Below are 20,759 nucleotides of genomic sequence, written 5' to 3' on the forward strand. Positions count from 1 at the left end.
TGCGACAAGTCTGCCTCTTCAGCTAGCTGACAAGCCAGAGGGCGCACTGCACGGTTTATTGCCTGTAAATCCTCTTCGTTAAATTCAGAGCCATCTTCCTTCAGGCTGGGATAGCCTTGAGATGCTTCCACAGGGTCGAAATCTGGCACCCATGCCTTTGCCCGGATCAAAGCGTTAATAGCCCCGGTTCGAGCAGCAGATTTCTTCAGCTCCCCCATCCGGGCCGGAAGCATCGACAACCTGTTAAGAGTATCCTGGATTAAAGAAGGTGCCGGGTTGTTATGAGAGGCTGTGGTGATGATCCGTTGGGCTCCGGTATATAATTGTTCCACTAAGGTGTAGGCAGCCTTCAGTTTCTTCCGCACATCATTTCCTAAGTGCCCAATGCGTGTGCCTACAACAATACAGGGACGGTCTCACACCGGATTTACATTACAGCAGGTTCAAATTATCACAGAAAGTTAAAAGGAGCTTACCAAAGATTGCAGCGGTCATGGAGTGTATTTGCTGCTTTACGGCCGTAAGTTCATCCACCACCGGTTTAAGGGCAGCTTCAGCATTTTCCGCTCTTTTGGTTAAAGCGGCCTTCTCAGTGGCCCAATCAGCCCGCTCTTTCTTGAAGCCCTTCTTCAGCTGTTCAGCGGTGCTCAAGGCGCTGGTTAGTTCTTCTTTTGCCTTGTCTGTTTCAGCCTATTGGGTTTTGAAGGCCTCCTGCAAATCGGCAATCTGGTCCTCTTTGATTCTCACCTCAGCCTGCATACAGACAACATTTAGCTTTCAACAAACGGTCCAAAGAAATTGAAGTATCAACCACATAAACAAAGTTATACGCCTGATACTTGGGGGCTAATGCACCTTCAATTTTCATCAAGTCATTAGATTGCAAAGTCCCAAGCTCAATACATGTATTCAACTTGGCACTTGGGGGCTAATGCACCTTCAATTTTCATCAAGTATTAGATTGCGAAGTCCCAAGTTCAATACAGGTACTCAACTCGGCACTTGGGGGCTAATGGCTATTTGATCAAATTATGTTCTAAGGATAGTTTTTTCTGTCCGAGCCCCGGTTTAATTCTGCTAAGTTAAACCGGCCCTTGGGGGCTATATTAATGGATTTCAAAAGTGTTGAGGATCATATTCAAGTCCCGGTTTGACGAAAGCTACAAACCGACCCTTGGGGGCTAGGAGGATTGGTGCAAAGGCAGGCAGTAAAGAAGTAAGTTACCTCAAATTTATCCCTCATCATTTTTACCAGACCAGCTTCACAGTCACGGCTAGTATAAAGCCGGTTTAGATAGTCGGAATGAAGATCTTGGGCGCTCAGAGCAGCATATGTCTCCAGTTCAACATCCCATTTTTCTTTATTCAGAGCGGAAAAATCCTCTTTTATGGTATGCTTGGTTAAGGTGATAGGATTCCCGGGTTCAGAGCGGCCTACACCGGTAATCACAACATCATCATCTTTGGACTCGCCGGTTTGTGTTAGTGTGATCGGTTTGTCAACAGGACTGTGGGATTTATCAATCCGGACGGAGCTGACAGGCGGATCAGCAGAGACTGAAGTATTAATAGGCCTCTCTTCGGGAATAGCATCATTTTGTAAAGGAGGATCATTGGGAATATCCTCAGGAGCAAATGCCTCAAGATCTGGTGTTTTGTCATGTTCTTGGGCTACATCCTCTTCGGCCGCTTTATCCAGGCGGGCTTTCTTGCTCGGTTTAGGTTTGGCCCTGAAAGAAAACCAAAGAGTCAAGGAAAAGCATAAGCCATTACACAGTGTACTGGAAGCATATGTTCAACTTAGCTTACCCAAGAGCCGTTTTTAACGGTGGCAGCTGAGTGGCCGACGATTCACCAGAAGATGAATGAGAAGTAACCTGATAATTGGAGTCGGATGGGTTAAGAGGTTGACGGAAGAAACCCGCTTTAGGATGTAAATCAACAAAAAGGTCAGAGACCTCGGAGCGGCGTTTTCGAACCGGACTGTTTGGTAAACCGGTGGAGGTAACTACTTGGCCACTGTGCTGGGTTGTGCGGCGAACTTCATGTTGCTGCATCTTCATATGAAATTTAGGATCCAAATAAGCAAGAGGATGAGAAAAATTAACTTTCCGGTTTGCCTGTCGAGGTTTTGGCAAAGGCAAGATTTCTGAATCGGAAGAGAGAATAGTTACCTCAACGAATTCCGCATTGCTGGCTTCAGCGTCATCCTGACAAGCATCATCATCAATAAGGCGTGTAAAAAATAAGCCAAGCGAGTCAAGTTCTACCTCAAGGTCCGGGTTACCCACATCATCATCAATAGCTGGATCAGATGAAGCGGTGGTTTTTCTCTTATGAGCTGGCTTCTTAATAACCTTGGTCTTGGGGCGGATTGGCCGCCCTGCTTTCTCCGTTTTGTCTTGAGGAAGTTTCTTGCTCCAAAACGGATTATCGCCCTGGGTCAGCAGTAATTAAATGTCAAACATATAAAGCAGTAACCGGTTCAACAATAGAGCAATCAAAATATTACCGCTGACGGTTTGTTGGTGGCGCAGTAAGGAGGCAGACCGGTTTGAGCATAGAGGTGCTCCGGTTCATTCAGCATCTTTTTCACAGATTCTGTGACTTCGTCATCGGGGAGTTGGATTTTAGTGTGTCGGAGTGGGTCATCGACACTATAAGTATACTTGCACATCAAATTGGAGCGCCGGCTCAGAGGCAGTATGCTCCATGATATCCAACAGCGTGCAAGATCTATTCCCGTTAAGCCGTTGGCCATAAAAGCTCGGAGCTTGGACAGTTGCGGAGCGTATTTAATTCTTTCCTTGGCGCTTAGTCTTTGTGGAAAAGGGTGCGTGTTGCTGAGCCGTTCCGGACGGAAACCAGGCAAGGGATTTTCATTGTCAGGGGAGGTATCCTTGTAATAAAACCAAGTTGCATTCCACTCCTTGGGGTGAGTATGGAGTTTGATGTGGGGATAAGTGATTTCCTTCCTCTTCTGAATGGCCATACCGCCCAATTCAGTGTTGGGGCCATCGGTGAATTCAGTGCGACGGTTTAAATGAAAGAGGTCTCTAAACAATTTGACTGAAGGCTCCTCTTGAAAGTATACCTCAGAGAGCACTTGAAAGTGGCATAGATTGGTAACAGAGTTGGGGCCAATATCCTGTGGACGGAGCTGAAAATTGGCTAACACATCCCGGTAAAATTTAGAGCCGGACGGTTTGAAGCCCCGGGCCAAGTGATCTGCGAAGACCACAACCTCTCCTTCTTGGGGGGTAGGTGGACATTCATTTCCAGGAACCCTCCAGTGGATCGTATCTTTACTGTCTAAAGCGCCGATCAAGACTAGATCGTCCAACTGTGATTCCGTGACGCGAGAAGGAACCCAATTGCACTCATACACTTGTTTGGCCATGGCGAGATCTACAAGAAATAGATGATCCGGTTCAAGAACATGCTGGGTAAAAGAAGGTGTTGATCTAAACTATGATAAACCGGTCTTCCGCAATGCGGCATCATGTGGATTCTGGCGGTTCAACCAGGGGACTAATGGTATACACCGCTTTAGTAACTTTTTTCTATGATAAGTTAAACCGCCTGACCTAAGCATCGGAAGAAATTGAAGCTATGGACAACTAGGTATACAGAAACAGGTTTCACAAGATCTTATTACAGCCACGGATCTACAGCGAGCTCACAAAAACAGAAAATATTCCGAAGAGTAAGGCGGAACGGAAGTGAACCATTGAGCGGGTATGTGCGTGAGATCTATGGGCTTAGATAAGAAATAACAGGCGGATGCTTAAAGATTACTACTGAACACAGCGAGAGTTTACAGATTCATCCAAGAGTCGGAATACAAGTATGAGCAAGTGACGAACACAACACGAACATGGAACCCTAAGAACAGATCTAGGTCAAGAAGAGGAGAAAGCTTACTAGGAACGGAGAAGATGTGGAACGATACCGCAGTGCTCTGGAACGCTCAGGTTGATGCAGCGGCCCAAGACGAAGCAGAGGTCGATGGTGGCGGCGGAGCTTCAAGGCTGGCGACGCGAGGAAGACGAAGAAGAAGAGATGAGGGGAAAAGAAAGGAGATGACCATTCGGTCTTATTTATAAGGCAACAGAGTTAGGTCAAGCGCGCGGATCCAGGAGCTGCCGTTAAAAGAGGGCGTTATAAATGACAAATTTCATGATGACGTCATGCCGGTTTACAACAACCAGAAATGATGACAACATGGCGGTTTACCAATTACCAGAAGATGTCCAAGACACAAGATTTCGTGAATGATTGACATGAACCAGTTCAAATCAATCTGGGGCCTAATGTTGGGGATATTACCACTAGGCGTAAACCGGCTTACTTGGACCGGGTTAACTTCATTAGTGGTATAAGCAGATGAAGGCCCAAGGCCTATAGTCGGTTTAGAATCTGTAGCCGTAAACCGACCTGATGTATAACTTGTATTGTAAGTTAGGAATAGAGAGATACCAACCGGGATACGAATATGAACCGGTTGGGACTCTATGGACCGACGGGCGTCACCCGTGTATATAAGGGGACGACCCGGCGGCGGTTCAGGACAGACAACGACAACTCGAGCCTGGGCGAAGCTTGTTTGCTCCCTAGCCATCGAGACCATATCAATTCCATCACAACTAGACGTAGGCTTTACCTTCATCGAAGGGGCCGAACTAGTATAAACCCCTCGTGTCTTTGTGTCCGCTTTAACCCCTTCAAGTAAACCCATGGCGATGGCTCCACGACTAAGTCCTTTCACTAGGACATCTGCCGTGACAAATCCACGACAATCGGCGTGGCCGCCACGGACGCGTCTGGATCCGCCTGCCATGGATCTACCATCGACAGCCGAAAAAAGAGAGGCGCAGCTAATTGCTCGGCAGAGTGCTTTAAACCTAGTGGCAGAGGAGACATTTCACAACGGAGGGGATCCGATTTGCTAACCCCAAAATCCCCCTGACCCATACATATAGCAGCGGAGGGGTGCATATGCGGGTCGCCTCATAAATTTTTATGGGCCGTCAACTTTTAATAGATTTGTTCGGGCCGAAAAAAGTCAAAACCCGCATAACAGATGGAATTTTACACGTCGACGAGCTATTAACGAATCTGCTAGAGATGCTTTTATGCCCCAACTCATCGGTAGAGTGGGGGAGATGAAGGAGGGGGCGGGGTGTTCGAGAGAAGAGAGCAGCACAACATGACTATGGGAGTTGATATCATTGACTCCGGTGATGTATGAAAAAAAAGAGATCTTTTTGCTTCATGAACATAACCTCGATGGCGAGATGTAGTGCAATGGAATAAGGCGAAGTATCAGGTGAAAATAGGTACTTAGCGAAAATCTAAAAAATTTCGCATGGTCTATTAGATCTATAAAGAACAACACCGATCAAAAGGTGGGATCACTAATGATCCACTTAAACACAATTAGCAGAATACCCCCTGATCTCGTTCACCATCAAGGAGGAAAAATCTTTCGTGAGTGTCCCTACGATAGGTTCACGTCTCAATCTTATACGCCGCCACGTTTCATGGACCATGATGGAATTTTCAGATTTTCACTGAATACCTATTTTCACTGGATACTTTGCCAGGAAATAAAGTTATCCATATCCCAAAAATATGTTACTCCTGATTTATTTCTTGAATTCACCCGCAAAATAATACTCCCTCCGTAAACTAATAGAGCATTTAGAGGGAGTAATAATTTATTTCTTGATTTTTTTCATTTATTTTAAGTCGGTTCACTCCGTCCTAGAAAAAAGCTGGTCATATTCCGTGCCCCAGAAAAGAAGGCGGTTCCTTTTTTTTCCCAGATCAATCAACGGCCCAGAGGCCAGAGTTCTCTGCGATCTACTCGTACTTTGCCAGATCCCAACTTCCCAAGTCCAAACCATTCCTTCCACTCAATCTCGCCTCGCCTCCCCCCCATCCCTCTCTCGCGAAACCCTAGCCACGCGCCGCCGCCATGGACGGGATCGACGCGGAGCTCGCGCGCGCGCAGGACGAGCGCCGGAAGTTGGAGGAGGCCCTGGCGGCCGGCGCGCCCATGGCCGTCTCCTCCGTCACCTTCGACAAGGACCTCTACGGCGGGGGCGGCTCCGGCTCCGACCGGTTCGCCGGCTACGACACCTCCATCCCGGCCTCCGAGGACGACGCGCCCGAGGACGACAGCGCCGAGCCCTCCGCCGCCAACCCCGCGGTGCGCCGGCTCGCGTCCTACACGGGCCACGCCGTCGCCGCCGCCGACATCCCCCGCTCGGAGGACGACGACGGGATGCCCGCCAAGAGATCCCAGCGCATCATTGACCGCGAGGACGACTACCGCCGCCGCCGCCTCGACCGCATCATCTCGCCCGAGCGCCACGACGCCTTCGCGTCCGGGGAGGCCACCCCGGACCCCTCCGTCCGAACCTACGCCGATGCCATGCGCGAGAGCAAGGTGCAGCAGGAGAAGGAGCACGTGCTGCGTGAAATCGCTAAGAAGAAGAAGGAGGAGGAGGAGAAGGCCAAGGAGAAGAAGGCTGCGCCTCAGCCGCAGCCAGCCGCGACCAAACGGCGCAATAGGTGGGATCAGTCGCAGGACGGCGATGCTGCTGCTGGGGCCAAGAAGTCCAAGACCTCAGACTGGGATGCCCCTGATGCAACTCCTGGTATTGGGCGCTGGGACGCCACTCCAGGCCGTGTTGGAGATGCAACGCCCTCTGTGAGGAGGAATAGGTGGGATGAGACTCCAACTCCAGGGAGGATGGCTGACGCAGATGCAACTCCTGCAGCCGGTGGCATTACTCCAGGAGCCACCCCTTCTGGGGCATGGGATGCTACTCCTAAGCTGCCTGGTGGGCTTGTCACACCAACACCCAAGAAGCAGAGGTCGAGGTGGGACGAGACACCAGCGAGTATGGGGAGCGCAACACCTGGTGGTACAGCAGCGACACCTGCAGGGTTCAACACTCCTGGACAAACACCATTCGGAGCAGAGAACCTTGCCACACCAACACCTGGCCACCTTGCTGCCCGTGGCCCGATGACTCCTGAGCAGTACCAGCTCTTGCGATGGGAGCGGGACATTGAGGAGCGGAACAGGCCTCTCACTGACGAGGAGCTTGACTCCATGTTTCCGCAGGAGGGATACAAGATTCTTGAGCCTCCAGCTTCATACCAGCCCATACGTACCCCAGCAAGGAAGCTGCTCGCTACGCCAACACCTCTGGGCACACCAATGTATGCTATTCCAGAGGAGAACCGTGGACAGCACTTTGATGTGCCCAAGGACCTGGGTCCTGGTTTGCCACTCATGAAGCCAGAGGACTACCAGTACTTTGGGACGTTGCTGAATGAGGACGAGGAGGAGCAGCTAACGCCAGAGGAGCAGAAGGAAAGAAAAATCATGAAGCTCCTGCTCAAGGTAAAGAATGGCACACCCCCACAGCGGAAGACAGCACTCCGGCAGCTCACGGACAAAGCACGTGAGTTTGGTGCTGGCCCATTGTTCAACAAAATCCTGCCATTGCTCATGCAGCCAACACTTGAGGACCAGGAACGTCATCTCCTGGTGAAGGTCATTGACAGGGTGCTGTATAAGCTGGATGAGCTGGTCCGGCCATTTGTGCACAAGATTCTTGTTGTTATCGAGCCACTTTTGATTGATGAGGATTACTATGCTCGTGTTGAGGGCAGGGAGATTATCTCAAATCTTAGCAAAGCTGCTGGTCTTGCTACTATGATTGCTGCCATGAGACCTGATATTGATAACATCGACGAGTACGTGAGGAATACGACTGCCAGGGCATTCAGTGTGGTGGCTTCTGCTTTGGGTATCCCGGCCCTCCTCCCATTTTTAAAGGCTGTTTGTCAGAGTAAGAAGTCCTGGCAAGCTCGGCACACTGGTATCAAGATTGTTCAGCAGATTGCTATTCTCATGGGCTGCGCTGTTCTGCCTCACCTTAAGAACCTAGTTGAGATCATTGAGCATGGTCTAAGCGATGAGAACCAGAAAGTGCGGACGATCACTGCCCTCTCTCTTGCTGCACTTGCTGAAGCTGCTGCGCCCTACGGTATAGAAAGTTTTGATAGTGTCTTGAAGCCTCTCTGGAAGGGTATCAGATCTCACCGTGGAAAGGTCCTTGCTGCCTTCTTGAAGGCTATTGGTTTCATCATCCCTCTTATGGATGCTCTGTATGCCAGTTACTACACGAAGGAGGTCATGCAAGTCCTGATTAGAGAGTTCCAGTCCCCAGATGAAGAGATGAAGAAGATTGTCCTGAAGGTTGTTAAGCAGTGTGTCAGTACAGAGGGTGTGGAGGCTGATTATATCCGGAGTGACATCCTTCCAGACTTCTTCAAACACTTCTGGGTTAGGAGAATGGCCCTAGATCGTAGGAACTATAAGCAACTTGTGGAAACAACAGTAGAGATGGCAAACAAGGTGGGAGTTACTGGTATTGTTGGGAAGATTGTTGAGGATCTGAAAGATGAAAGTGAGCCTTACAGGAGAATGGTGATGGAAACAATTGAAAAGGTGGTGGCCAACTTGGGTGCCTCGGATATCGATCCTCGTTTGGAGGAGCTGCTTATTGATGGCATCCTGTATGCTTTCCAAGAGCAGACAAGTGATGATGCAAATGTCATGCTTAATGGTTTTGGAGCTGTTGTGAATGCGCTCGGCCAGAGGGTCAAGCCTTACCTTCCTCAGATATGTGGTACCATTAAGTGGCGGTTGAACAATAAGAGTGCGAAAGTTAGGCAGCAAGCTGCTGATCTGATCTCAAGGATAGCTATTGTTATGAAGCAGTGCCAGGAGGAGCAGCTTATGGGTCACCTGGGTGTTGTGCTATATGAGTACTTGGGAGAGGAGTATCCTGAGGTGCTGGGTTCAATTCTCGGAGCATTGAAGGCTATCGTGAATGTTATTGGTATGACTAAGATGACGCCTCCGATCAAGGATCTCCTTCCTCGTCTGACTCCCATCTTGAAGAATAGGCATGAGAAGGTCCAAGAGAACTGCATTGATCTAGTTGGTAGGATTGCTGATCGTGGAGCAGAATTTGTTCCAGCTAGGGAGTGGATGAGGATTTGTTTTGAGTTGCTGGAAATGTTGAAGGCTCACAAGAAGGGTATCAGAAGAGCCACTGTGAACACATTTGGTTATATTGCCAAGGCAATTGGGCCACAGGATGTGTTGGCCACTCTGTTGAACAACTTGAAGGTGCAGGAGCGACAGAACCGTGTCTGCACCACTGTAGCAATTGCTATTGTTGCTGAAACTTGCTCGCCTTTCACAGTTTTGCCCGCCCTCATGAATGAGTACCGAGTTCCGGAGCTAAATGTTCAGAATGGTGTTTTGAAGTCTCTCTCTTTTCTATTTGAGTATATTGGTGAGATGGGCAAAGATTACATATATGCTGTCACTCCCTTGCTCGAAGATGCCCTAATGGACAGGGATCTGGTTCACAGGCAGACTGCTGCATCTGCTGTTAAGCATATGGCTCTGGGAGTTGCTGGCTTGGGTTGTGAGGATGCTCTTGTCCATTTGCTTAACTATATCTGGCCCAACATATTCGAGACATCTCCCCATGTTATAAATGCCGTCATGGAGGCTATTGAGGGGATGCGAGTTGCTCTAGGTGCAGCTGTGGTTCTGAATTATTGCCTCCAAGGCCTTTTCCATCCAGCAAGGAAAGTACGTGAAGTATATTGGAAGATCTATAACTCTCTGTATATTGGTGCACAAGATGCACTTGTTGCTTCTTATCCTGCACTGGGCGATGATGGAGACAATATCTTCAGCCGTCCAGAGCTAGCCATGTTCGTGTGATCAATGTGAGTCTTATTTCTTATTTTGTATTTCTCACTGTAATATCTGTAATGTTTGAGTAGCTACTGAAAAATTCTGTCAAGATATGAAATAAGTTTGTAATATTGGTTGATACATTTTATGTTTACTAGTTTTGGGTGCTTAATTCAGCAATTCCTTTTGATCCAGACTGTACTTGTAGGAGTTGTCTATTCTTAAGCTGTTGGAGTAATGTTTACTCAAATACGGACAACAACTTTTAACCTGCAGTTATTGAACACTATGCTCAGTAGGTCTCTCCCTACTATCTCGAGAGAAAAAACTCAGCCAGTAACGAATCAAAACTCTGATAATAGGTTATTATTTAATTTCATTCAGCTCCATCAGAATTTGCAACTATTGTTTAAAGTGCAAAATCTAGAACAGGAACACAATCAGATCGATTTTACATTGTCAAGACTTGAGCATGAAAATCTTTAAACTCCAAACATGTATGTTGTCCAGTTTAACAAAAGGTGGATGCAGGTAGTAAACAAAATTCTGTTAGTGGGTAGTTGTTTCTTTTCCTGTTTTTTCACATCTACTTTCTTGCCTTTGTATTCAACTGTTATCAAGATTCTTTGTTTCATGCTCATTCATCTATTTGCGTAGATTCTTAAAATATTACAGTCTTCTATTGTGTTACTTTCAGTTTTACATTAGTCCCGAACTCCTAACAAATATCTAAGATTGGTGTCATTTTGTTGTGTTGTCCTGTAGATTTACATATCCTGCTTTGTGGAGACTTCACATTTTGAGGAGTATCTTATGTCCAGGTAACGAATCTGTATATGATGCTATACATTCTGCTTGCAATTGATCATGGACATGTATTTTTGTATGGCATATGCATGTTTTGTGCTAAAATGTATAAATTCTGCCAAGAATATTATTTTCTACTCCCTCCGTTCGGAATTACTTGTCGCGAAAATGGATGTATCTAGACGTATTTTAGTTCTAGATACATCCATTTCCAAGACAAGTAATTCCGAACAGAGGGAGTAGCTAGTTGTGTTCGTAGTAAATAGCTGCTCAGTTTAAGTAGAATCAGCTGTACATGTCATTTTAGCATGCGAGCAGTAGCAAGTGGTGTTTAATCTGTATCGTCATGTTTCCTTTGCATTTTGCTGTATGCTGTATTTTTTTTGCTCTCTACAAGTAATACAAAAGCAAGAATCTGATATACAAACGCATTGACAGGCAGGATGTGCATGTCCATGTATCGTCATCCACATGCATCAATGCAGATGCATGTGAAGCTTGAACTGGGGTGGTATTTGAATTAGTGCTCACATTTATTTGAAATGGTGTTGTTTGTTCTTGCAAAGTCTGTTTTTATGAAGCTGCATTTTTGTATTTGCAGGCTTGTTGCTTCCTGAAGGGGGTGCAATCTTTAAGAAATACATTTTTTTGTCCTGGTTGACTGTACTGCTTTAACCTACTGCTGGAGTCCTATGGACTAACAGTTTCAGAACTGTTGTGTTTTCAGGGTATTTCTCTCCCAAGTTTTACGCTGAGGAGTGACGAGTCTTCTTATCTGGATCTGCGACCAGGCGACGTAAGGGCAGAACATCATGTTAATTTCGTCGCAGATGATAGTATGTGAAATCAAGTCGTTAGTAGTGAAGACAATAAGATCATAGTAGCATCAATGTCATCTTATTTATCATGTATATTTGGTTATGATGGCCAGCCTCTGCTGTCGAAACTCTGTTTTAGCGATGTTTTGTAACGCTGTAAACCATCAAGCTCTGTACTATGTGTGCTGTGGCATGACTATGTCTAGAATGCTTGCATAGCTTGCGTTGTTTTGCACCTTTTCGTGTTAAACGTGGACTGATGTTCTTCAGTTTGATTGATCCATAGCAAAATGTATCATCACTCTTCTAACAGTTTCTCAAGCAGTAGTTTAGTTATGGTACTCCCTCCGTCTGGTAATACTTGTCCTAGAAATGGATGTATCTAGACTTATTTTAGTTATAGATACATCCATTTTATCCATACATCCATTTCAAAGACGCGTATTTTCGGACAAGGATATGTAGACCCTGTTCGGCAATCCAACTCACAGAAATTCAAGGATCTGCGGTGTGGCAATCCAGCAACTCACGGAAATTCCAGGATCTGCGATGCTCTGCGATTTTCAACTGCAGCTCTGCCTGCTTCGGGAGGCCCGTAATGTGTGTGTAGCCCATGTAAGCTTGAGGGTGATTTCAATGAAGTACGTCCAGATGAACACGAGGGGGTAGGACAACGGAGCAACGCTCAAATCCAGGCTTTTAGAGACGCTACTGATATTTGCATGTTGCTAGATTTGGGGTTTAAAGGAAATTTCTGGACTTTCGAAAAGAAGGTTACTGGAGGCACATACACACGTTGCAGGCTGGATCGAGCAATGGCAAACGCTGAATGGATGGCAAGGTTTCCCTCGGCCTCGATAACGCATCTCACCGGGAGCACTTCCGACCACTCACCCCTGCTCCTGGAACGTGGGGAGACAAATGTACCTCATACAGCGAGGACTTTCAAGTATGAAATTATGTGGGAGCAACATGAGGGCCTAAAACAATTTGTTGCGGAAGGATGGTTAGCCGAAGCACCTTCTGCTTCGGCCGAGCAACTAAAGCAGAAACTACTTACTCTTCCGCAAGGTCTCGTCAGATGGAGCAAAGACAATTTTGGAAGTGTTAGAAAGGAGATAAAACAGCTGAAGAAAGTGCTAGAGGAGATGCGAGGAGACCCGCTGAGGATTGCACCATCCCATGTTGAACTCAAAATCAACAAGCGGTTGGTTGAGATGTACCATAGGGAAGAAATTATGTGGCGTCAGCGCGCACGAATTCAGTGGCTGTCGGAGGGTGACAGAAACACGAAATTCTTCCATCTCAGAGCTAGCATACGAAGGAAGAAAAACATGGTCAATGCGCTACAAAACTCACTTGGGGTAATTGTCTCTGACCCGGCTGAGTTAAGGGAGATGGTCAACTCCTTTTATAAAACACTCTATGAAACGGAAGGGGCCCATCAGGTGGAAGCAGTTTTGGAGCATGTCCCGCGGAAAGTAACAGAAGAGATGAACGCCTCCCTTTGTGCTCCATACACCAGTGATGAGGTCAAAACATCATTATTTCAGATGTTTCCAATGAAAGCCCCGAGGCCTGATGGTTTTCCCGCTCATTTTTACCAGCGACATTGGGATATATGTGGTGAAGAGGTCACCAATATCGTTCTGAGGATAGTCAGAGGAGAAGAGAGTCCAGAGTGCATCAATGACACAGTTCTAGTTCTCATCCCTAAGGTAACAAACCCCACTGTTTTGGCTCAATTTAGACCTATAAGTCTTTGCAATGTTCTCTACAAGATAGCATCAAAGGTAGTTGCAAACAGACTCAAAGTTATACTGCCAGATATTATATCCGAGGAACAGTCTGCGTTCGTGCCAGGGAGGCAAATCACTGATAATATCATATGTGCCTATGAGTGTCTGCACTTCATGAAGCGTTCACGATCAAAATCTAACAGCTTTTGTGCTTTGAAGTTGGATATGATGAAAGCCTATGATAGATTGGAATGGAACTACCTGAGAGCAATCATGACTAAACTTGGTTTTGCAGAGCAGTGGATCAATACTGTTATGGCCATGATATCTTCAGTTTCTTTTTCGGTTATGCTGAATGGAGAGAGACTTGAATCTTTTAAACCGTCCAGAGGGATTCGACAGGGAGACCCAATCTCCCCCTACTTATTCTTGATCGCAGCAGAGGGCCTATCGTGCCTCCTGAAATCCAGTTCTCAATCATCATCTTTGTCAGGTATTAAGGTGGCCCCCTTGGCGCCATCGATTAACCACTTGTTATTTGCAGATGACAGCCTGTTGCTTTTCAAGGCCAGCATAGAGGGTTCGATTGCAGTGTCAAACCTACTAAATACATATTGTAGAGCTTCAGGACAAAGGGTCAACAATGACAAATCATCCATATTTTTTAGCAAGGGTTGCCCGGTCTCGGTCAGAGAAGAGGTGAAAAATCAGCTACAGCTCCAGAATGAATCTTTGTCAGAGAGGTATTTGGGGATGCCAACTGATGTGGGTCAGTCAAAGAACGGGACATTCAAATACTTGCGGGACAGGGTGTGGGAAGAGATCAAAGGGTGGATGGAGAAACTATTGTCTGCTGTTGGAAAGGAGGTGTTGATTAAGTCTGTAGCACAAGCCATCCCGGTCTTTTCTATGTCTTGTTTCAGATTACCACGGGGTCTATGTGACAGCATCACATCTATCATCAGACAATTTTGGTGGGGAAGCAAGCATGGAAAAAGGAAGCCAAGCTGGGTGGCATGGGACACCATGACAATGCCGAAACACATGGGAGGCCTAGGTTTTCGTGACCTGGAGATTTTTAACCTCGCCTTACTTGCACGTCAGGCTTGGAGAACCTTAACCGATGATACATCACTAGGTGCGAAGATCCTCAAAGCAGCTTATTTCCCTGATTCCTCATTACTTGAGGCAGAGGTGGGAGCTCACCCATCACAGATCTGGAGAGCTATACTTGATGGCCGGGATGTTTTGGTGCAAGGTTTAGTTCGACGGATAGGAGATGGTGAAACAACATCTATCTGGGATCACAACTGGATTCCAAGGGATAGCTTTAAGCGCCCTATCACCTCCCTCGTCCCGAATCCACCTACGTTGGTGAAACACCTTATTGATGCCACTACCGCTACCTGGAATGAGGAGCTGATCAGCGCTGTTTTTACCCCGTTTGATGCCCAGGAAATTTTGAAGATTCCGCTATGCACGCGTCGAGTTGATGATTTTTGGGGTTGGCATGAAGAAAACCATGGGAAGTTCAGCGTCAGGAGTGCATACCGTATGATATTAAGGACAAAAATCCATCGGGAAGCTTGGCTAAACGAATCAGAAGGCTCATCGCATGTCCAGCAGGAGAGTAAGCAGTGGAGCAGCATTTGGCATATACAAGTCCCATCCAAAGTCAGAATGTTCGTGTGGAGATTAGCAAGACAGTCCATGCCAACTGGCGAGCTATTGAACCACCGCAACATGTCATCAGAAGTCAGCTGCATCCTATGTGGGGCAAGAGATACATGGAGGCATGCTCTCCTTACTTGCCCGATGTCAAGCAGTGTCTGGGCGCTGGCTCCAGAACACCTAGTCGAAACCCTGGCACAGGAGGAATGTTCCCATGAATGCTCTAAGGACTGGCTGTTCCATTTACATGAGATAATGAACAAGGAGGACTTTGTGAGGGCTATTGTTACGGTGTGGGCAATATGGAGCGCGCGGCGCAAGGCGATTCACGAGGCCATCTTCCAATCACCAGTGACAGTTAAAGGTTTTATCACAAGGCTGATTTCAGAACTACAAGCGGTACATACACCGAAGATACAGATGACTACCGCAAGGACTCCCAGACCCTCTCAGTGGCAGCCGCCGGTGACCAACTGCGCAAAAGTAAATGTAGACGCGGCGGTTTCTCGTCATGGAGGATATGGGGTAGTGGCAGCCATCAGTCGCGATGCAACGGGCAGTTTTTTGGAAGCATCAGTGCTAGCCTTTCGACATCTAGCTGATCCGCAAGTGCTTGAAACATTGGCGGTGCGTGAGGAACAACCCTTTCTGATGATCATTACTTAAGGCGGATTCACGTGGCCTCGGACTACAAAGGTGTCATCGAAGATATCCAGAAGAAGAATACTCCCAGCTATGGAGCAATCATACGTGAAATACTAGTTCATTCAGCATCTTTTGATATTTGTAATTTCAGTCACGAGTTTAGGAGCTCAAACTTTGAAGCTCACAACCTTGCAAAGCATGCACTCTCTCTTGGTGGTGGCCGTCATGTCTGGTTAGGGCACCCCGGAGATCTTCCATCCGTCCCTGTAAACATTGTGACGATTTAATAAAGCTTTGCAAGTTTGTCTAAAAAAAAATGTAAGCTTGAGCGGCATGTCGTTGTGGTAGGAAGAAGCGAGCGGCCGCGGTGGCCCGGTCTCGCCGACCGCCATTTCTGACCGAGACCAAACCGAACCGAGTCGTGTGGTCAGTCACCCACCGCACCACCCAAAACCAAGCGTCCCAGCCAGACCAAACTACCGAGAAACCACGCGCACGCGGCGCGGGAGCGCAACCCTGAACCGACTGCCGGCCCACCTCACGTCCGGCCGGTTCGCGCCGTGTCTCCGACGCCACTTCCCTCCCTCCCTCCCTCCTCCACCCGGATCGGGCTCGCCGGCACCGCCCATGGCGTCCTCCTCGGCCCTGCTCACGGGGGAGCGCCTCGTCGTCTTCCTCTTCGCCGCGCGCGTCGCGCTCGCCGCCCCGGCCGGCCTCGCGGCGCCGCTCGCGCTCCTCGCGGGGGCCGCCCTCGCCGTCGAGCTCGCCGTGGACCGCTCCGCCGCGGCCCCTTCCTCCCCGCTCCGCCGGTTCAGGACAAGGTGCGGCCGCACTCCCTCGCCTCGTCCCCACCCCATCCCACGGGATTAAACAAAATCCTCGCGATTCGGCCACCCACGCGGATTTTCCAGAGTGTAAATTTGGTCTCGTTCGGTTCCCCACCAGAGAAATGCGTGCGTTTAGATGAGCACCACGGAAGCGAGGCTCTCTCGCAAAAATCTCTAGCACGAAATGGTCAAGACCGCCTCATTTCATTGGGTTGCCAACAAAATTGGGGACTATTGGCGGTGTTGTTAAGGCAATAGCAGATGAGCGGGGGATGCAAACAGGAGCTTAATCCTGGGCTCTGATGGAAATTACCGCTTAATCCTTGTTCGAATTGTTATTTAACATACACAGTAGAAATGCGTCTTGTTCATGGTGTAGGGACTACCGTCAAGTAGAATGTACAAGTTCTGGGGGCCTGTCGAGATTCATTTTAGGTCCTATGATGCGCAACCCCAATTGCATTCTAGCTACTATCCCCGAGCAGAATGTACAGGTTCAGAGGGTCTGTTGAGATTCATTTTAGGTCCTGTGATGCGCAATCCCAATTGCATACCTCTACTGTATATCCTATTTGAGTTGTGTGTCTACTTAGTTTTATATCGCGTCTTTTGTGGCAAGCTACAAAATATAAAATTGAACCTAGTGCTTGGTGTCTGATGTATATAGTTATATATCCTCCAGGCCAGGTGCTTCATCAGGCATTCTTCTTGGCGCAACTACTTTGCCATGTGTCATGCTTGCACGGTTAATCCAGCTTTCGAGGATTTTACCAACAGATCCCAATGGAGCACAAGGTATACTCCTAATTTTATCATCTTCATCAACAATTGAACAAGTCAGAGGACTTGTGAAGTGCATTTATCCTCTGTTTTATGTGCCATTGAACCTTTCTTTTTGTGATGCATACATTTTACCTTTTACTAAATACATATATTTTTGTTTATGTGGCCAGAATTTGCATACCTCGAAATGCAGTATTGGGCAGTATCCATCTGCTGCGCCAGTGTGCTGGCTTTCTTCCTTTGGCATCTACGTCAGTCTGCCAACAATGAGATTTCTAAAGCTTTGAAATATGGTTCATTGATGGTAGTTTTATACCTCGTGACATTCTTGCTGTTCTTCCTACTGAAGACTGATGGAGGTAACATGCAAGACTTCAACTGCATTCAACGATGATTGCATTGTGTTTTTTTGGGATCTAATTCAAGTCCAAAGATGACAAGGATTTGACAAAATATTTGTGTTGAATTTATTGTAGGTCTGTTAGCGATGACCAAAAATGGGTATCTACTCTGCCATGGTGTGGCTGCTGTGATCTTGATCAAGCACATTCTAGAGAAGTTCCCTTCATGTTCATCTTTTGGTTTGTACCTGAAGTCTAAGATGTAATTAGATCTTTATTTCTATTCTTCTGTTTATATCTGATTGCATATCCTAATAGGCATTTATACATTTTCCTAGATACCTTATGGATTAAGATAAATCCCATGCAGAAATATACACACACATAAGAACGGTTGCAATTGCCCCCACTTTGTTTAGTATCTTTTGCATGTAAGGCCAACTATTTTGTATGGTTCTTGTTTAGTAGTGCAATTTATTAGTATATCTATCTCCTCTTCACTTTGACTTGGAAGTACAACCTTTTTCTTATTTACACTCTTCTGTAAATTCCAGGGGAAGGACTTCTGGTATCAAGTGGTCTCGTTGTTTACTTTGGTGATATTCTGGCTCGTACTCTTTCAAAGGTGTGAATTGTTCCTAACTATATGTTTGCCATAAAGAAAGAGCAAACCTGACGTTTTGTATCATTTTAATTGCACTGGCAGATGGAGGTGTCTGCATCATCAGGAGCATTCATACACACACCTGGAACTCAAAGCGAGATAGCCACCGTCATTCAGGTAGAGTTTTTGTTATTTCGATGGTCTGGCTTGAGCTATATAGCATTTACATCTCGAACTTCTTTTGGCAGGGGGTTTTGCTTGGTCTTTTTCTACTTCCCTTGCTGTACAAAAGTTCTCTTCAAGTTTGGGTTTACTGTCGAACATTGGGCAAGCAACGAACACAAGCAATTGAGAAACGAGCAGAAAAAAGAGCAGGTTCTGCTGTATTTTATATCTCGTTGTTAGTGGTGTTATTGTTCTTGGTGCCGTCATGGACGCGGCTTGTTCAAGGTCTTGAAGTCCATCCGTTTGTTTGGTAAGAATCACCGTTTGACTTTCATGGGAAGAGCATACCACTTAACGTTAGTGGAATTAATATTTTAACTGTGCACTCTGTTCTTTCTCGGAAAATCTTCTGTATATTTACAGATGCTGACTTTGTTGTTTGCTTAATGGCTCATTATTTCACAGGGTTCTTAACTACATGTTCACCAATTCAGATGAACGGCTTCTTTTATGTGCATACTGGATATTTGTCATATGTGTATCAATTAGAAGGTTCTACAGTATATCAAAGCAAAGCAAAACAGAGAGAATTCTTTTGCGCAAGTATTATCATCTTGTTGCTGTCCTGATTTTCTCTCCTGCCGTTATATTTCAGGTATTGTATACATCTTTTCTAATCTAATCCCACTAGAATATTTCAAAAGTTATTGTGATAGATTTGATCTATGCTTTGCAGCCTGCTTTCTTGGACTTGGCATTTGGTGCAGCATTTGCTCTTTTCTTAATACTGGAGATGATTCGTGTAAGAATCTTTTGATTCTCCTATGTCCTTCCCCACTCTCTTTCCTTTTCCCTTTCAACAGTACTCCCTCTGTAAAGAAATATAAGAGCATTTAGATTACTAAACTAGTAATCTAAACACTCTTATATTTCTTTACGGAGGGAGTATCTGTTATGCCAAGTTGTGCTCATTTCTCCACAAATGTTCAACTATGTCATCAGGTTTGGGAAGTATACCCTCTTGGGCATACCATACATCAATTCATGAACGCTTTCACTGACCACCGTGATTCTGAGATTCTAATTATTAGGTAAGTGTGCTTTAGTACTTTTTATTTTCCGTATTTTACATCTTTCACTGTATGATATAACGTCTTTTATTGGGTTTTTTCAGTCATTTCTCACTCTTACTGGGCTGCGCACTTCCTAAATGGATGTCATCTGGATTCAATGACCGACCCCTAGCCCCTTTTGCTGGAATTCTCAGCTTAGGGATAGGTGATACAATGGTAGGTTCAGTGTCATGTTAATATTATCTACTCTATGCCTTCTTCTAATACAAAATGACGTGCACTTAGGTGTGTGTCTGAGGAAAACAATCCCTATTGCACTGTGTCATATCTGATGTATTCTCTGATTTGAACCCAGGCATCAATGATAGGGTACAAGTACGGCGTCCTAAGATGGAGCAAGACAGGAAGTGAGTTTGGTTTTCTTTATTCCTTTGGTCCTTCCGCACTTGTCCGCTGATCACTTATTATGCGTGTTTTCCTGTATTGTTAGAGAAAACAATTGAAGGCACGGCAGCAGGCATAACTTCTGTACTGGCAGCCTGCTCAATTCTGGTGACACTCTTAGCTTCAAGCGGATACATTCTTTCACAGGTTCGATCCCTTAATTTCTTGCACCGAATCGACGAAAGCTTTATGCTAGAACATGCAACACAGCTCGAATAAACTGCCACTGACCGTTTTTCTTATGTTGGCACAGCACTGGTTGTCACTTTCGGTTGCTGTGACGTTGAGCTTATTACTGGAAGCATATACGACACAGCTGGATAACGCTTTCATACCCCTTGTGTTCTATAGCCTTCTATGTCTGTAAATGAAGAGCAACCTGCTGTACATCCAACTGACCTTGAGGTCCTCTTTTTGGTTACTGCTAATATATATAGTACAGCAAGGCAATAGCTAGTCATTTGACCTCTTTGCCTCCTTGGTGCTCCTTTGTACCACCTCTGATTTAAAGTGTAGGCTTAGGTATATAAGAATATAAAAATAGAATTAGTGAATACGGAGTACTTCAGTAGAGGACATCTTTTCTTCGGTACAGATGAAGCTCTATGCTATAACTGTAAGTTTGTAACAGCTTATCTTGAAGTGGTTCCATTCCATCAACTCTTTTGATCTTCTGTTGGGCGCATCAAATACGAGTTGTATGAAGTAATGATGAGTGTGGATATTATGGTCATGCTGTTGTGAAAACCGTTGATTTTACAATCTCTTGGGCGGAGAAACGAAAGCGAAGTTGAGCCATCATTTCCCCCTTCTTTATTGAAGCAAGAAGGTAGAACAGGACCTCCCCCTCCTCCCCCCGCGTCGCCTCCTCGAGCGGGGCGACCGAGGGATCTCGTCGCCCCCTCCCAGCCCCCCCTCCCCCTCCTCCCCTTTCGCCGCCGTCGGCCTGGGCCACCGGGCCTTGCTCGCGTGGTGCCGCCGGCGGCGGCCCCGGCCTTTCCCCCCCGCTTGGCGCCTCGGCTCGGGCGGACGGCGGCCGA

The 20,759-nt window shown here is 46.5% G+C and overlaps 2 protein-coding genes across 5 annotated transcripts; both read left to right on the plus strand.

Moving 5' to 3' along the window:
* Positions 1–5,893: 5,893 nt before the first annotated feature.
* LOC119323531 (splicing factor 3B subunit 1-like) lies at positions 5,894–11,728 on the plus strand. Of its 4 annotated transcripts, none has more exons than XM_037597216.1 (4): positions 5,894–9,834; positions 10,568–10,623; positions 11,048–11,120; positions 11,211–11,728. In XM_037597216.1, exon 1 carries the CDS (start codon positions 5,981–5,983, stop codon positions 9,827–9,829), a length of 3,849 nt encoding a protein of 1,282 aa, XP_037453113.1. In that variant the 5' UTR covers positions 5,894–5,980; the 3' UTR covers positions 9,830–9,834; positions 10,568–10,623; positions 11,048–11,120; positions 11,211–11,728. The 4 variants fall into 4 exon arrangements, with proteins under 4 accessions (XP_037453113.1, XP_037453114.1, XP_037453112.1 ...); XM_037597217.1 differs by having other exon boundaries at positions 11,048–11,117; XM_037597215.1 differs by having other exon boundaries at positions 11,048–11,728.
* A 4,325-nt stretch (positions 11,729–16,053) lies between these two features.
* Positions 16,054–20,428, plus strand: LOC119323532 (dolichol kinase EVAN-like). The gene is made up of 14 exons (XM_037597218.1): positions 16,054–16,303; positions 16,992–17,104; positions 17,263–17,451; positions 17,569–17,673; positions 17,988–18,058; positions 18,140–18,214; positions 18,286–18,512; positions 18,668–18,857; positions 18,939–19,004; positions 19,205–19,293; positions 19,377–19,491; positions 19,631–19,682; positions 19,766–19,866; positions 19,973–20,428. The coding sequence occupies exons 1-14, from the start codon at positions 16,110–16,112 to the stop codon at positions 20,084–20,086; spliced, it is 1,701 nt and encodes a 566-aa protein (XP_037453115.1). The 5' UTR covers positions 16,054–16,109; the 3' UTR covers positions 20,087–20,428.
* Positions 20,429–20,759: the final 331 nt, after the last annotated feature.

The sequence above is a fragment of the Triticum dicoccoides genome, chromosome 6B, assembly GCF_002162155.2.
Source record: "Triticum dicoccoides isolate Atlit2015 ecotype Zavitan chromosome 6B, WEW_v2.0, whole genome shotgun sequence".
NCBI lineage: Eukaryota > Viridiplantae > Streptophyta > Magnoliopsida > Poales > Poaceae > Triticum > Triticum dicoccoides.

Coding starts and splice junctions, on each gene's coding strand:
- LOC119323531 (XM_037597215.1), top strand. CDS start 5,981: ATGGACGGGATCGACGCGGAGCTCGCGCGCGCGCAGGACGAGCGCCGG.
- LOC119323532 (XM_037597218.1), top strand. CDS start 16,110: ATGGCGTCCTCCTCGGCCCTGCTCACGGGGGAGCGCCTCGTCGTCTTC. Junction 18,059..18,139: donor TGGCTCGTACTCTTTCAAAG/GTGTGAATTGTT, acceptor TTGCACTGGCAG/ATGGAGGTGTCTGCATCATC. Junction 19,683..19,765: donor AAGATGGAGCAAGACAGGAA/GTGAGTTTGGTT, acceptor CTGTATTGTTAG/AGAAAACAATTGAAGGCACG.